General features: G+C 40.8%; 1 protein-coding gene across 1 annotated transcript in view; it reads right to left on the bottom strand.

The window, feature by feature from the left end:
• The window catches only part of ADGRV1 (adhesion G protein-coupled receptor V1), a 419,039-nt gene that overhangs the window by 39,254 nt on the left and 361,912 nt on the right, over positions 1 to 17,873 (bottom strand). The window contains exon 87 of the mRNA XM_039545618.1: positions 12,118 to 12,239. Coding sequence (XP_039401552.1) covers positions 12,118 to 12,239 — 122 coding nt within the window. The remainder of the gene's footprint in view (positions 1 to 12,117; positions 12,240 to 17,873) is intronic.

The raw sequence follows: 17,873 nt of genomic DNA, 5'->3' as shown, positions 1-17,873 counted from the left end.
CTTATCTTTTTTGTGTCTTCTCGTATGGAAGCCACCCTGGATCATCTCTGATGCCCTTCTCTGAATACTGCATACCTTATCCTTTTTGAGACGGGGTCACCAGAACTGGATGCAGTATTCAAAGTGTGGGCACACCATGGATTAATATAGAGGCATTATGATACTTCTCTTATTTTCTATGCCTTTCCTAATAGTTTATAACATTCTGTTATCCTTTTCGACTGCCGTTGCACATTGAACTGAAGTTTTCAGAGAACCATCCACATTGACAAGATATTTTTCTTGAGTGGTAACAGCTAATTTAGAATCCATCATTGTATATGCCTAGAGATTATTTTTTACATGATGCTTTACTTTGCACTTATCAACACTGAATTTCATCTGGCATTTTGTTGCCCAGTCACTCGGTTTTGTGACTCTTTGCAGTCAGCTTTGGCCTTAACTATCTTGAACAATCTTGTATCATCTGCAAACTGTGCCACTTCACTGTTCACTCCCTTTCCAGGTCATTAATGAATATGTTGAACAGCACAGGTCCCAGTACAGATCCTTGGGGAATCCCACTGTTTACCTCTCTCCATTGTGAAAACTGCCCATTTATATCCACCCTTTGTTTCCTGTCTTTTAACCAGTTACTGATCCATGTGAGGACCTTCCCTCTTATCGCATGACAACTCAGTTTGCTTAAAAACCTTTGGTGAGGGACCTTGTCAAAGCCCTTCTAAATATCCAAGTACACTATGTCAACTGGATCACCCTTATCCACATGGCTGTTGACAAGCCTCAAAAAATTCTAATACATTGCTGAGGCATAACTTCCCTTTACAAATGCCATGTTGACTCTTCCCCAACAAATCATATTTATCTATGTGTCTGATAAATCTGTTCTTTCTTATAGTTTCTATCAATTTGCCCAGTACTGAAGTTAGGCTCAACAGGCTGTAATTGCCAGGATCACCTCTGGAGTCCTTTTTAAAAATTGGTGTTACATTAGCTACTCTCCAATCATCAAGTGCAGAAGCTCATTTTAGTGATACATTACAAACTATAGTTAGTAATTCTGCAATTTCATATATGACTTCCTTCAGAACGCTTGGGTAACTATTATTAGTTTTCAGAAGGGGATGTTATAGTATGATAGTATGCTTACGTACAGGGTAATGTCTAAGAATGTGGAGAAATCTCCTTTCAGGAAGTACTTGATAGGAGAAGACAGCATATGTGATGGAAGGAATAAAATCTGAATGTTTCACCAAACTATCTTTTCATGCCTCAACACTGAACATGGTGTTAATAGTGGGACAGTTGGTCACTTTCTACTCAAATGGTTTCCAGTCTTTGAACATATTGGTTAAACTTTTCACATGCACACACTATTGAAAGACATTTCTTTTCAATTTGGATGCATCTTTGTTCCAGGGGTGCTTGTGACCTTAATGCAAAAGCATGGCTGTCCCCTTGACAGAAGTGAGGACCCATGCCCTGTCTCACTAGCACCTTTCTTTGTCCACATAGTAGTATTTCAGGATGGGATAGTTGGTCAGAAGCTCTTTGATATATGTGATGGCTGTATCATGGTGAGGTAAATATGTCCATACTGCATCCTTGTTCAGTAGTTACATCAAGGGTTCATGCACATCTAAGAGGTTTGGAAGTAATTTTGTCAGATAGCTTACAAATCCTAATAGTCTAGGAATTGATTTAATATCTTTAGATGTGAATATTTTCTGCACTGCTTTTAACTTTCTGGTATCAGACCACAGCCCTTAGGATGTCAGCAAGTATCCCATTATTATTTGTATTACCACAGTGCCTAGGGACATAGACCAGAATCTCATTGTGATAGCCACTGTACAAACAGAACAAAAAGACAGTCCTTACTGCAGTAAAACACAATTTCACTTTGTTTTAATTCAATTTTAGATTTACATATCTGGCTCTTTTGAGCAGACGGATAAGGTTGGTCATGATCTGTCCCAGCTTCTGTCATACATGCATACATTACAATGTCATCAGCGATGATGCTAATCCCTATGGCTCCTGTCAGTACCTCTTGCTGGTGGCATTGACATTCTTCCACTGCATGTTTGATTCCAAATGGCAGTCCCAACTATCTGTATCTACCTGATGGTTTCCAAAATGTAGTGTGGCAGCTGCTTATCAGTAACACTTTCCACTACCTGCCTTTGCAATTAAGTGCTGAGTATATTTTTTTTGCTTTTGCCATGCCAGGTAATATTTCTCCAGTTGCAGGAATTTGGGTATGAGCTTTTTCTAGAGCTTTGTTTAAACTGCGTTGGTCTATGTAAATGAATAACTTGCCTAGCTTCTCAATGGCTACCCAACTTGTGGGCTCTGTCATTTTCGCAATGATACCTTCTTTCTCCATTTGCTTTATTGTTTCTATTACTTTTTTTCCTTTAGTATAATGGGCACTGTGCAAAGCCCAGTGGCTAAATCATTTTATCTATTTTTTGGTAAAATGTTCTGGAAGACACACCAGTTCTTCAAAAACATCCTGGTAATTTTTAGCAGCTTTGCTGCCGGAATGCCACAGTGCGTTATCTTCTCTGGATATATTTACTGTTTTGCTTGTTTGCCTATTGTGTACAACATTTGTCCTGGGTTTAATGTCACTGGGTTCGTGTATTCACTTGTTTTGCCTGAGAGCAGTTGGCTTTTGATGTGGACACAGTGGCAAATGAGGACAGACACATTCATGGAATTAAGCAGCAGGTCACAACTTATATAAAACTTTAACACAGAGAAGAGGCATTACCTGCCCATCAGCCACACTCTCCTACACTAGTAATTTAATTGGTTCCAGTGCTGGAGTTTCAGAGCTCCTTACCATATAACCCATAACTAGCGCAAGGGTTACAAGGCTCCTTACCATATAACCCATAATGTGGAGCAGGCTCTCCTCAGCCTACCCACTAGGACTCAGCTCTCTCTGAGGGATAACACCATCCCCTTGTGAAGGGGACTGAGGGTCCAGCTTGGAGGGGACTTTTCCTGTTAAGGTCTCAAGATCTGACCTCAGCCCGCAAAGGCCAGAAGGTCTCACCCCATCCCATGATCCCAAGGCCCATCAGCAAAATCCCAGATCTTTTACCTCTGGGAACTGTTCGTTTTATTCTCTTAGCCACACTGGAAACTGCCCACAAGCTGTGATGAATAAACAATTCTACCCCAGTACCTCAGTTAGATACTAAGGGCATTCCCACTTAACCCACCGTGGCTTGAAGGTGCTACAAGAAAGGCAAAAAAACTCCCTGGTCCCCTGAGAGAAAAAAATCCTGACTGACCCACAGCATGTCAGGCTGGGTTCCCAATCCTAGTTCAGGTGGTGAGGGGAACAGAGCTCTACATGGCCCCCATGCCAGGTTAAATCCTGGGAGCTGAAGAATGCTGGCCAGTCAGCATCTCTATCCCAGAATCCCAGGGGCAGGAGCTAGCTATTGCCCTTTGATGAGTGTCCCCTCCCGTGCTGCTAGGTCTGTTCCCCTTTCACCATGGGCCTCATCAAGTTCTCCCACCCATTAATGCAGGCAGGTGGCATTTTTCTGATAACACTACATGAAGTTTTAGCCTGTATGCTTTTCCTTGGTATTCTGCTTGTAACTTACATTGTCTTAGTGGTACAATGACCTCTGTTTTCAGGTAAATTTCAAGTGAATACATGAACCCAGTGACATTGTATAACTGAAGTGGGTTTTAGCTCACGAAAGCTTATGCTCAAATAAATGTGTTAGTCTCTAAGGTGCCACAAGTACTCCTGTTCTTTTTGCTGATACAGACTAACACGGCTCCCAGTCTGAAACCTGTATAATTTTAGTTTGGCTTTGCTTGGTTGGAACTTCACTTACTTCTCTTGCATAATGCTGAGGAAATATTTGTAGCCTAGCAGTTACTTATGCCCTCCTATTTGGCATTTGACTTCCTGTTTGCTTGTGAGCTCCTGCCTTGTCTTTGCATCTGGTGCTAGACTAGTCTGAGCTTTAAAAAACATTTATTTTGGGGGTTAGGAGAGGCATGAAGTCACATATTGAAGAGTCTCATCTTCTAATCATTGCTTGCTTCCTCAATATGGTGCTTCTCGCCCCCCCTTTGCTTTTCTTGTCTGCAAGCTTTGGAATAATGATTTCTCTTGGTAGAATTATTGCATATGACTGCATACACAGAGCATTTTCCATTATCATGTTTTTCTCCACAGTATTCACAGGTCTTCCTTTGTGTTTTATTTGTCTCTTCCACTTCGTGCATTTGCCTTTGCAAAATTTTAATATATTTTTCTTATATTTTCATGATTTCTCTGTGCTGCTTAGTGAATTATTTTTGTGTATGCTCCACTTACACTCTGCATTTGGACATGAGCTTGTTCACTGGCTTTGCACATGTGCTTAGCTCTTGGCAGAGCTAGGAGTGGGTGCTCTGAGCATTCTCATTCGAGTTCTTTCATCTTTGTCCCTATTACTAATCTAACATGAATTACTTCATCTTTTATTATTTGATAATCACATGATTCAGCCATTTTGCACAATTTGGCAATAAACTGATTTCTCCAGGTTTTTCAGTACATTTGTTGAAAAGACACCTTTTGCATATGACATTTTTTCTGGGTGGAAAGCTTGAACACTGAACTGGCAGAGCCACTTAATCTGCAGTCTGTCTTCAGAGAAAACACCCATCATGGCTTAATATGTTCAAGTTGCCACACGACATTAGCTACAATGCTCACAAAAACAATGGGATAGTTCCCCAATCTTGACTTGATTTACCATACACAGACCCAATCCATTGACTATAGTAGGAATGGCATTGGGCCCAAAATGTTACAAGCAGACTGGTCTGGAATTTTCTGATGAAAGGTATTTTCACTGAAACCTAAACTATTTGCAGGAAAGAGTTAGTTTTGACAAATCCAGCTCACACTACTGATTCATGTAACAAAAACCTAATTAATGAAAAGGCAACAGGATTCCTGAAAAATAAAAACCAGTTCACAATAAATATTTTTTATGCTTAAGGAGAGTTTCATTTAAGGAGACCCTTTATAAATAGTCCTGCTTCTTTCTTGCCCTTTAATCACTCAAGATATTGAAGGGTCCCTACCTTACAAGCACACGGGGTGAGCAAGAAGCAACATTTTGTTTATTTTGTTTGTTACAGTGAGATCTGTCACCCTGAGGAAGCTAAAATTTACTGGCACCGGAGTGAATATTTATATCCATCCTAAAGTAGGATTAACCAGCTGTACCAGAAATATTAGCCAGGTAGCAACCTTAATTGAGCCCCATCTTTTAAGATCAGTTACAGGATGCAGCCTGCCTGCTAGGTCCTACGCACCACCTCTGTGAAACTCACTGTCATGACTCATGCAAAGCACTCTGGGCATACCAAGGCCAGAATATACCTGAGCTCATGAGGTATGTCTACACTGCAATTAAAAACCTGTGGCTGGCCTATCAGCTGACTCGGGCTAAGAGGCTGTTTAATTGCAGTGTAGATGTTGCAGCTCTGGCTGCAGCCTGAGCTCTGGGACCCTCCCACCTGGTAAGGTCCTAGAGCCCGAATGTCTACACTGCAGTTAAACAGCTTTAGCCCAAGCCTGAGGCAGCCGGCATGGGCCAGCCCTGGGTTTTTAACTGCAGTGTAGACACACCCCTGGAGTCCACCAGAGCCATCTGAATCCCCTAGCAGATCTTAAATGTGGCATGGGTGACAAAGAGTTTTCAAAGACTAGCTGGAAGGAAGGTGCCAATGGTAAATTCATGGAGAAAGGAGGAAGTCAGGGTCTGAGAAGTTGCACAGACAAAACAATGCACCTACTGGGAAGGCATGAGGAGTTAGCCTCTAAATACATTAAGGACCTAGTCCAAAGCCCATTGTAATCAATAAAAAGATTTCCACTGACTTCACTGAGCTTTGGATCAGACCCAATAACAGCACATATAAACATTAAAAGCAACTAACCATTTATTCAAACAACCCCATTAATCATTTGAAAAATACAAGAATCATTTATATTACTGTAACTGTGCAAGACAGCCTGTGTGATCCCAACTCTTTCATTCAGTGACAAGCAATATAAATACCAGCTTAATTTCCCCTTCCTGACCCTGATGAGCATATTGTGAATAATTCTTCTTGGCCAATCAAATGCATAAAGAAGAGGCAAGTGTTCATTGCTGTGTTTTGCAACCAAAGAGAACAAGCAGCCAAGGCCTTTCACACGAGAACACAGGGATGTTTCTGTGTCACAGATGCCGCTCGAGTAACTATCAAGAACATACAGCCAAGGAACTCAAAACATCAGATATTGTAAATATGCTCTTATCCAATTCTCTTTAGCTTTTCATTTTTTTGGTTTCCCCCATTACATAAGCATGCAGGATGAGTAAAAGGATTAAATAAACCTTTTATAATTTTATTCTGGCCTTCATGCACAGAACTAATTTAGCTATATTAACTTTCTGGGTTGTTGTTTATTCACTGACCATGTAAATCAGCGATTGTCCCCACAAACAAGATTTTGCATGTTTATTCAAGCCATTACAGGGAAAGGAGTAGCCTTCCTTTCCACTGTACATGAATACTTCATACTGTATACTCCTCTCCAATGGAAACGTGACATTTCATATTACTGTCAGTTGCTGCAAAGGGAGAGCAAAGGACGTGCATGGAAACAATTTGTCCTGTATAGCTGGTTATTTGTACCAAGTGTATTTCCCAAGAGCTGTTTATCATCAGAATAAATCAGCCAAGTTGGATAATATACAATACTTTACCAAACACCTACACTGTGTCCTTTCTGGAAGCTAAACATGAAGTATTTTACAGAATAACTTATTTGTATGAGTGTTTCTAAATTCGCTGTTATGTTCTGGTTTTTTAACATTGTTTTATTATGCATTCTGTATCTCTTCAACAACACGGAAGAAGGCCCTGTTTCTTTGGAGCCTTTGCATGCTTTTTTTCCTGTTGGGAAAAGGCTCGAAAAGAACAGCGAGTTTCTGTTTTTAAGCTGAAATTAGGTATAAGATATAACAACGTGGCACAAATAAATGATAAAGCAGCTTTTTATTTTAGAAATGCCTAACCTAAGTTTTAGTTGGTCAATTCACAGAGCAGTTGAAGACAAAGAATTTATGGGAGTGACTTGAAATGGCAAAAACTGGAAGGCAGCAAGTTCCTCTTGGATTTGTTCTGAAATAATGTGGTCCACTAAGTGTCATTTCATTTTTCTGACTCCCTGCTCTGAAATAGTGGGTCTGAAATAAAAGTTTCAAAAGATGCGGGTGAACTGTGGGCTCAGGGAAGCTAGCACCCGGCCCGCCCCAGAGGCCACCCCCCAACCTCCAGGCTCCCACTACCCGTCTACCCCTCCCCCCCGCCCCCGAGTTCTGGAGCGCTGACCGGCTGGCCAGGCTGTGCAACCCTCCCCCCCCCCCCACCCATGTCCCGGAGTACCAGGTAGGCAGCATGCCCCACCCCCCCAGCCCTGGACTGCCGGGACGGTAGCACAGCCCGCCCCTCCAGCCCCAGAGCACCGGGCAGCATGAGCACTGGCTCCAGCAGCCCAGAGTCCCTGGCTGCAGACCTGCCCACATTATCCCTAGCCCCAGCCCCAGCCCCAGCCCAGGGCCCTGTGGCTACGGGGGATGAGCTGCAGTCTGCACTGGCAGGAAGGAGGAGGCGGAGCATGGGCAGGGCCACGCAGGGCTGTTTGGGGAGGCTTAGACTCCCCCGGCCTTTAATACCTGCCGCCCATGACTGTTCATATCATGCATAAGCTCCATGTTGTGGAATCTGCAGGCCAGAGGGAACTTTCTGATCGCATCCATCTGGAGGCTAGGCCTCCCAGTTCATAATTAGTGAGACGTGTCAATGTTTTATAAAACGGTAGCTGTTTACAAGAAAGGCTTGAATTATTGTGAATAATACTTGTTATGAATTTAGTCTTTTTTTCTTATTCATAAATAGTTTGTGAATAGACTCTCTTTTATTAACCTGTTCATCGTTCACAATTATTTGATAACAGCATACACACACAAATTTCAGCCTATGGGTTGTTTACAAACTGTTCTTTTTGGCCATTCACTGTTCATTACTTATGCTCAGTGACTGGTCACCTAAGTCACATGACATTCTCCTTCCTGAATAGGTCACTGAGACTTTTAAACAGGAGACTAGGAGAATAAATAGGAGAATAAAATAGAAAATAATGTATCGTGATTACAAATCAAAAACATTTAAAACAAACCTCCATTAAATAAAAATAATAAACCTATTAATGGGGAAGAAGAGCTTTTATAGTTCTAACTCCTCCCCGAATGTGGCCAGCATTAGAAAATGTTTCTTCTGGTTTTGCTTTTAATATTTGATAGCTTTATATTTTAAAAGCCCTGTCTAAAGACTAACAGCAAAAAGTGTCAGATTCTGTTTTATTATATTTTATGTTTAAAATCTCCATTAAAGCATATAACATGTTTTTAAAAACGTGACATATGAAATTATTAAGTTCTTCAGGAGGCTCAAAGGAAATGTTTTATTTACTGTGCAACTCCTCCAGGGCTACACATTTTTATTTACTTTATTAAGCCAGAAAAACATTATTTACATTTAAAAATTTAGGGTTACTTTCAATCTAGAGAAAAAATGGATTTTACACTTGAATTAGAGAGCTTCTCCAGGTCTAGAATCAAGGAAAAAATTAAAATAATAAAAATGTGTAGAGCACTATCTTTCCTGCATGCCTTTTTGTGTGCTATAGGTGGTTGATATTCTATACTTTACACAGAAATGTGGTGGAGCATGGATCTACTGTCTAGCTATTGTAGTGCAATCTGCAGGCTACAAGCAGCCCACAGTGGTTCTCCTGTAACAGCCCTTCAAGCTGTAGGGCCAAATGTGAATCCCCTTAGTGCATGAGATATAATTACCACAGTTCTGCACCAAACAAGGGGGCTAGGGGGCAAGTTGTCGGACCAGAAGTCTCTTGGATAATAGTAGGGACATTATCATTTGGTGTTTTTGTTTTCCTCCTGGTTTCTGTACTTTCGTTCCTCCCAGAGCATCCCAACTTAGATGGTAGATATGGGGGATGTTTTGGTAAGAATCCTGTTGCGGGAGTGAGAGTTCTTTGATTGTACTCTGTGTTTCATAGGAGACAGTAACATTTAGAGGAGGAATTTGGAAAAACAGGGAATTGGGAGATTCAGGGAAAAGGTTTATCTGACTGTTACCTTCTTGGCATGTGTTGCTCTGTTGTTTTAACATCCAAACGTTGGTGAGTGAGCAGGTGGTATGGTTTAAGCACCATGTCAGGGAGTGAAAGTTCCCTCTCCACACTAGTATCTCTGGATGTTTGGTGTAGTAATTGGCTGTGCTGGGAGAGGGTAGTTTAGTCAACTGTTTTGTGCAGATCAGCATTTAGGAGGGGTGAGGGAAGTTTGGCATCTCTAGGGGTCAGCTAAAATTGCAGTATATGATTGGTGGTGTATGGCAATTGTAATGGCAAGGCATGTGCCTATGAGTGAAGGAATAGAGAGTATGTACTATTAGGTAGCTTAACTTCTCTTCTCTTTTGTGGGTTTGCATGAAGTACGGTGTGTGTATATGTAGCAACAACAACAGGACTGTCAAGTTAAAAATGTCAGCCACAGCCAAAATTCAAAGATTTTAGAATTTATGAACAGAAAGTAAACAGAAAAGGTCAAGAAAATTCAAAGAGAATAAAAACTACATTTTCTGAAATTTCACATTGTTTGACCATCTACTATGAGACAAAACAGTGATTTACACCCAATTGTAAGGTCTTTTTCAAACACAATCCTAACTATGGAGTCACTAGCAGGTGCTTCTGTAGTGTTGTTTACTATTTAATGGCTTAGTCATGCTTTTGTATCCACCTTTTCCACATGGTTTCAAGGTCTTATTGCCACTACAATGTAACAAGTCCAGTAAGGCTCTTGTAGGCTTCATGTGGGTAGATTTCTGGTATTGCTTGTATGCTTTTCAATATTTTGTGTCAATATTTTGTGTCAAGACACTTTTATATGAATGAGTGTCTTGATCCTTGAAAAATTAATGACAAAAATATATTTCCCCTCCTTTAAAAAGTTATAAAAACTCTTCAATAACATATTTTAGGTTACGTATAGCACATTAATTTAAAGTATTTTCTGGTAGTCATATAGAAGAGTCAACGTTTTGGACATGGATGACCTTTTCTCAAAGATGCTTACAGAGTAATCATGTCCACTTTTGCGAAATATCCACATGCAGTGATGTGAAGTGAGTGTGTTTCACCAGCCATACATGGACACTTCTATGCTGATGCAAGTGAAACCTAGTGGCACAACATCATTCTTTGAGATCTCTATTATAATGAGTTGCCTTTTCCAACTATCGGTATCCATAATACATGTAGGTAACACAAGCCTATATTGGACTCTATTAATAATTCAGTATATGAAGATAATAAACCAAGAATACAAATGAACCATTGCATATCTATCATTTACATCAGTGACGCACTTCATTCAAAAGCTATAATGAAGTTATGAGTGTAGCACTGAAATTCTGTGGGTAGGTTATCTAAACAAACTTATCTGAACAGTGAATACCTGAATCTTTAAGTGATGGAGTTAAAGGAACAATTTGGATGTCATGAACTTTCAGACTTTAAATGAGACTTTTTGGCCTTGTCTATATTATGAAGTTTTAGAAAAAATAATCCCACTGGTGCTCCTCTCAGTTTAACTGCACTAATGGGATCCCTACTATAGACAGGCTCTAGCCCCTTCCAGTGTTCTGACCAATAAGTCAATTACATTTGCTCATCAAGGAGCACCAGTGGGAATTTTTTATACTGTAGGCATGGCCCGTGAAACTAATAGGGTACAAAAGTTATGAAAAGCTGTGCACTAAACTTTATAGAAAAAATAACTCCAGTCTAAGTGATTTCCCACCTAAAAATTTCACTTCTAGTTAATTTTTCATGAAGTGCACGGTTTCATATCAATACATGAAAACATGAATTTTTCTGTTTCAGTTTTGAAAAATATCTATAGCTGAATAAAATTTAAATTTTGGAAAGGTTTAGTGTCTTGCTGAAGGAAAGGTCCATTTTTGAGAAAAATGTGGTATTTTGGAGGAAAATTCTAAAAAAAATCAGTTTGTGAAATCAGACTATTTTCATGAATCCACATACTATGAAGTTCAAAGATTTTGAATCTATATTCAAATATATCATATTGCTTAGCACACTACTAGAAGGCTCTCAGACACTACAGTGATGAGTACACTTTAACAACCTATACAGAATAGAATAGAATTCTTCTTTATTTCTCAACATTTTGCAGTTTTTAAGAATTACAGGCATTTTCTCAATCTTGAGTCTCAATTCTGTAACACTTATTCACATGAGTAACACTGAGTTCAATGGAACTACTGATAGGTGTGAAGGTACACGTGTGCATAAGTGTTTGTAGGATCAGGACCACTGGTAGCATTAGCAGAAGTTACATGTAGCACTATGTATCAAGATGAGAGTACTAGTATCTCTCTCTTTTTTTTGTGGTTTTTGTAACTCAAACACAACTTCTAGTCTATATTGATCTTTCCGCTGAAAAGATCTTATTTTATCTGTGTACACATAGCATGGGACAGGTCTCAATTTAAATATTAGTGTTTTGTTGCATATTATTTTAAACCCTTTCTATTTGATACTTACCCTAGTTTTAAATGAAATTCTTCCCATTTTATTTTTGCAATTGCCTGCATTACTTTGTTAGACTTATTGCCACAGGATTTTGTTGTGTACAGAACAGGTGCTGTTTTCTCACCAGTGTATTGATTATGAGATGAATTTCTGTGTAATTATTATTGTTGCTGTTGTTTTGGAATAACATACCTATTACTTGAATATGCATCCAATATACTAATTCTAAAAATAACCACATTTCTAGTGACCATTGCATAGTGGTAACCTACTGAACCTTCTATTTGCTTCTGGTTTCTACACAACTTTTACAACTTGAAATGTCAGATGTCATGCACAGTCGAGGCTTTCCCATTCTCCGTAATTGGACAGCAAGGAAAAGCTCTTACCTGCAGGCTGTTGAAGATAACAAAGAAGACTAACATCCAGAGGTGCCTGTAAGCCATGTGCAGTCCTCCCCAAAGCCATGTAATGGAAATCAGGGCAAACAGATATAAGACCAGTGGGATCTCTGGAAACCATAAACATAGTCTTTCAGTTGTTATGCCTTGTAAAAAATACTTTCAGCACTATCCATGTATAAAGAAGCTTTAGTTTTCAGATCTCTCTCACTACCCTTTGTGCACCTGAATATCTTGCTTTAAAGGACTAACATTGGAGTTCATGCTCCAGTGATGACCAGGCGCATTTCTGAGGTTGCCCACTCTTTGTATTGTGGTGGGGGCAGTGGGGAGTGGTAGGGGTATAGATATGTGCTGTCCCTCACCTAGAGCACCACCTGCAGGCTGATTTACCAAACAGATTTGAAAGCTGTTTGTGAAGATGCACAACTGATGGGGCCAAGGTTCAGTGGGAGACAATACAATTAAATGAGATAAATAAGGACTCTTGCTTTATGGGTTGGGAAGTGTACACGTGGCCTTGGTAAATATGTAAACTAAGTGGAGGAGTTCTTGATAAACCCTGGAAGTTTGGAGGAAAAATAGGGAAGATTTACTTCCTAGAATGGGGAAAAAATCCTAAATATAAACAATACTAAAATCCTTTATGACCCTGACATTTTAAACTGAGAATATAGCTTTGTCACTGATTTGTTGTTACTTATGCTGCAAATTAAACAAGAGTATGGTCCTGGTCCTGTAAAGACATGAGCATGTAAGTAACTTTAACTATTCCCATTGTCTTCAAAGGTAGTATTTGCATGTTGAGTTTACTCACATGCAAAAGTGCTTGCAGAATCTCGCCTTAAGCACAAAACCCAGATGATATAAAGAGATCTGTTTTCAAAAACTTAAGCTATACATGTCTTTCTGGATTGCCTAATATCCAGATATATTTTGTACATGTTGTCTTCCTAGATTGCCTTATATCCAGATGCATTTCATATCTTTTATTGTATTTGTAGTCCACAGGATCTAAGTAATGTTGAGGAAATGATATGGCAATACAGTACAAAGTTCACAAAAAGGGGAAGCAGAACACAGCATAAATAAATAAAATTATTTTCTTAAAGTCAAGTGACTCTGGATTGGCTTCTACTGTTGACAGTTCTCATGACAGATTTCAAAGTCCATATTTGCCCAGTTTTTGTAAATTTCACTTTGCAGAGGTGTTCTGCAAAGCATTGCCCCTTCTCCCTGTAATTAATGCTATGTCAGCAAATTTGACAGACAAAAGAGGGGGATTAAACAAAGTAAATGGGACTACACAGGAGCATGTACAGCCTTCCTTGCCTATGTTTCCTATTGTGTTGCAAGAGAAAAGTCACATGAACATAGCCATGGCATTGGTTGCCTGACTATCTTCCAGCAAGGCAGGGAATAATTACTTCAGGGACTTTATTATTATTTTGGCAATTAACTTTGTTAAATGAATGTTTAAACTTTCACTGTGGGGGGAACTACTTAGAAAAAAGCACAGCGTGAGCAGGTACTGTACTTTGCAGGTTTCCCCACATAAGACCTGATCCTGCTCAATGAGAACTTTGATATGGATTTCAACAGGGACAGGGCATTGTTTGACATTCATGACACCTCAATCATGACTTTCAAAGCACCTGCTGTACCTTTCCTGACCAGATTATGTCATGGTTTTGTGTTGCAGACGAAAATCTACACTGTGTATGACAAATGGAAACCTAGGCTTCCTGAGGTGAAAAGCTAAAGCATTAAAATAAAGGTACACTCAGCCCTCCAGAACAGGTAACAGGATACATTCCTTACTAGTGGAAGATACCACAACAAAGCCACTTCGGCCAATAGAGTCCTACAGCCTGAGCACTGAGCTGGAAGCCAGAAAACTCAATTCTAATCCTGGTCCAGGTACTGACTTTCTCCTCTATGGCCAAGGACAAGGCATCAGTCGTCTCTTACTTTGTTTGACCATCTGCAAAATGAGGCTGCTAATGTCTATTTCTCTCAGAGCGGTATTGTCAGGATAAGATAGGTCCCTGTGCTCCCCACTTCTGGATGGAGAGGAACACAATACTGCTAACCGAAGAAGGGAAATGTGACTATGCAACACATTGCTCTCAGCACAACTCTGCCATACCAAGGACCTGATCCAAAGCCCACTGAGGTAAATGGAAAGATTCCCATTCTCTTCAATGGGCTTTGGAACAGGCCTTAGCACAGTACATTTTGTTTAAGAGAAACCAGCATGCAAGGTTGTTCTGAGATGCATTAGGTTTGGTCATGATTTTTTCCACTGACGCTTCAGGGTCTTATGATCAGCTGGCTGCAGGCCCTACCCAGTTTTACTCCCACAAAACCAACCCCAGAGAGGAAAGCAGGCAGCAAATTTGCACAGAAAATGAACCTGCAAATGTTTTAGGGTACGTATCAGACATGGAAAGATGAAGTTACTCACCTTGTGTAGTAACTATGGTTCTTCGAGATATGTCTCTCTGTGGGTACTCCACAACTCCCCTTCCTCTCCTCTACTTCAGAGTTCTAATCATAAACTCTGCGGTAGAAAGGGAACTCATAGCAGAGCACATGTGGGGTGCTACATATGTCTGGGTCAAACGGTCACTGCTACCAAAATTCTCCGATCAACAGCACAGGGACGCAGACACACTTACAGGCAGGGCCGGCTTTAGACCCCAGCGTACCAAGCGCGCGCTTGGGGCGGCGTGCCGGCGGGAGGGCAGCAGGCGGCTCCGGTGGACCTCCCGCAGGCGTGCCTACGGAGGGTCCGGTCCGGTGGACCTGCCGCAGACGTGCCTGCGGAGGGTCCGCTGGTCCCGCGGCTTGGGTGGACCTCCCGCAGGCGTGCCTGCGGATGCTCCACCGGAGCCACGGGACCAGCGGACCCTCCGCAGGCACGTCTGCAGGAGGTCCACTGGAGCTGCGGGACTGGCGACCGCCAGAGCGCCCCCCGCGGCATGCCGCCATGCTTGGGGCGGCGCAATTGCTAGAGCCACCCATGCTTAGAGGGGAGCACCCACAGAGAAGGAACTACGGTGGAGCACCCATAGGACACTACAGTGGAGCACCTATGGTGGAGCACCCATAGAGACACTACTCAAAGAAGAATAGAAACATCCATGCCATCACAGTTTCTATAATTTTTACTCCTATTGACTTCATAAGGCTTCAAGTGTTTTAAGATGTAGAACACTTTAAAGCACTAAGTATTATGTAGTGCTCCATTTCTTACTATAAGCGTTAAGTATTTTTTTTCACACTATGGTGTATGCATCACTGATTAGATATTTTCTTTTCATATTTTTGAAAAGATAACATAATTGGCAGTTCTATTTGCTAATATCTGAGAGTACATAAACAACTAATTCTTTTGTGAGAATTACCACATTTTTATTTTTAAACATAAAGTAAGGAATTGTGCTATTATCTACTTAACACTTTTCTATAAATACGGAAATTCAGCAGTTACCAGTACAGCTATTCATTTATCTGGGTTCAAATGTTAATGAATAGAAATGCCATTTCTTGTCTAAATCTCACAATCATTTACAGTACCTTTGTCTTCCTTTAATTAACTTAGCTCACGGTACAAGGTAAAATGGAATGAATGCAATGTAGTGAAGACAAAGAGCAGTAATGTACACACATTCTAAGACCCATAGTTGGGCCTAAGAAGTTAGCAGTGCAAAAAAAATTCCAAGTAAGTTAAATTCCAAGTAAGTTCAAACAACTTCTTTCTTATAGTAGCTTTTTATTTTCTTTTGCAATGTAGCTCTACCACTGGAAAACTTGAGTGCTGATGGAACAAAATGAATCTGCAGAGCATGCCAAAAGAAGCATTTCTGCATGTGCAAGCCAGATTTTTGCACGTGCAATACTAGCTGTAAGTAATTTTAGCCAAAAAAAAATATATTCTGAAATCCATAATGACTTAACATATCTTAAGAGTAAAAGATGAAGAAAATGGATCGATAAGCTATCTCGATCTAACATTGAAGTATGGGGAGCCTGATGTCTAATGTCACTTCCCCACCAGCACATATCAAGAACAACACTGAACTCAACTGAATTAAACTAATGTAAGACCAGTCCAAGTAAAATCAAGAATCAAGCCCAGTAAATCTAACAAGATCTCATAGACATCATCTGAGATGGTGAACTATAACTCTATAATAAATATAATCACAAGCTTTGGGATCTGTATGTGTTGATTTTAAAAGATACAAAGAGTATCTCTTGCTTGCTGTGTGCCCAATTTTGTTATAAGAACAGTCTCAGCTTTATTATGCAGTAGTATTGTCAATAAGGAAATCATAGCCTATGAATATAATGCTGAAGCTCAGCCAGTATTTATAGTTCAAAAGCTGACTAAGCTCACCTCATTGACATTTCGTTCTGACAATTGGGTATATTTTGATCAAACAATGCCTCAAAAACTAGGACAAATAAACCTGCTAAGCAACTGTAAAATACCTGGTTTTTAATACTTTGCAAAAATAGGTACAGGGTAAGAAAAGAGAGTATCAATAAATAGGTCTGATTCAACAGAGCTTGGAGTTGAAGAGACTCTAAATGTGTGTGGTTTCTTTATGGAAAAAAATTGTGCTTTCAGACAAATGTGTTTTCTCTTACAGTCGTTTAAGTCTAAAACCAAACCAGGATCAAATAAAGAGCAACCACCCACCTACATATTCCCTCAATAAACCACAAGTAATACAGAATATAAAGCTGTGGTGGAACAGTAAAGTCAGCGGCAGTACAGTGTGGGTGGGACATGTTGCAGCACAGCTTTGGTGTGCATTATATACTGTAACTTGAACTATATTTGGTCCCTACCCATGGCAAAACTACATATCACCCGCTGTTTAGCACTTTAGTAGATGGAGGGTTTAATTTAAGTTACTGTCAGTCCATCCATTTCCTGAAAATATATATTACCACCTTGATTGGGCACGCCTGTTTCTGTGAGATCCATTTCTTTTCCATAGTTACAGGTCTTTTGCTCCTTGTCTTAATTATGGAATTCCCTCCTCTCAAATCATTATTGTCCCAACCTTTGGATTAAATTTTTGTCCAGTTTTTACATATACAACTGGGTTGTGCATTGTTTTAGAGAAAAAGAGTCACATCATGCCCAATGTGGCTGAATGGCTTTAACTGTGAGATTCAGACCAGATCATGACACTCCTGCATTCTGAAAAGCTTTCTGATTCCCATAAAGAAATGCTGAAATATGCAGCACTGAGGCATAACCATTGCCTACTGAGTCACCAGACCTCTCAACTGTATTGCATTACACGGTACTTCATGTTTTAGTGCCACTTCTCACTCCCTGAGGTGGGGTACTGCATCTGCGATGTTCTGGGCAAAAGACGGAGGAGTGCCTGTCAGGACGGCGGAATGGAGGAAGGAGGGGGAGTGCCTGCATGTGGCAGACTCCTTGCATGTGTGTAGTGACACCTCACCATACACAGACACTGACAGCAGGGGCGGCTCTACAAAGTAGGCTGCCCCAAGCAGCGCGGAGCGCTGCGCCGCCCTTCCCCAGTCCCGCGGCGGGTCCCCTCTTCCCGCGGCTCCGGCATCCTGGGGAGGGCGGCATTTGGCTCCGGTGGAGCTCCCGCCGGCATGCCTGTGGCAGGTCCACCGGAGGCCGGGACGAGCGGACCTGCCGCAGTCATGCCTGCGGGAGCTCAACCGGAGCCGCGGGAAGACGG

This window comes from Mauremys reevesii, linkage group 6 (genome assembly GCF_016161935.1).
Source record: "Mauremys reevesii isolate NIE-2019 linkage group 6, ASM1616193v1, whole genome shotgun sequence".
Taxonomy (NCBI): Eukaryota; Metazoa; Chordata; order Testudines; family Geoemydidae; genus Mauremys; species Mauremys reevesii.
The sequence above is the reverse complement of the archived record's forward strand: the minus strand, read 5'-3'. Positions and strand labels throughout refer to the sequence as shown.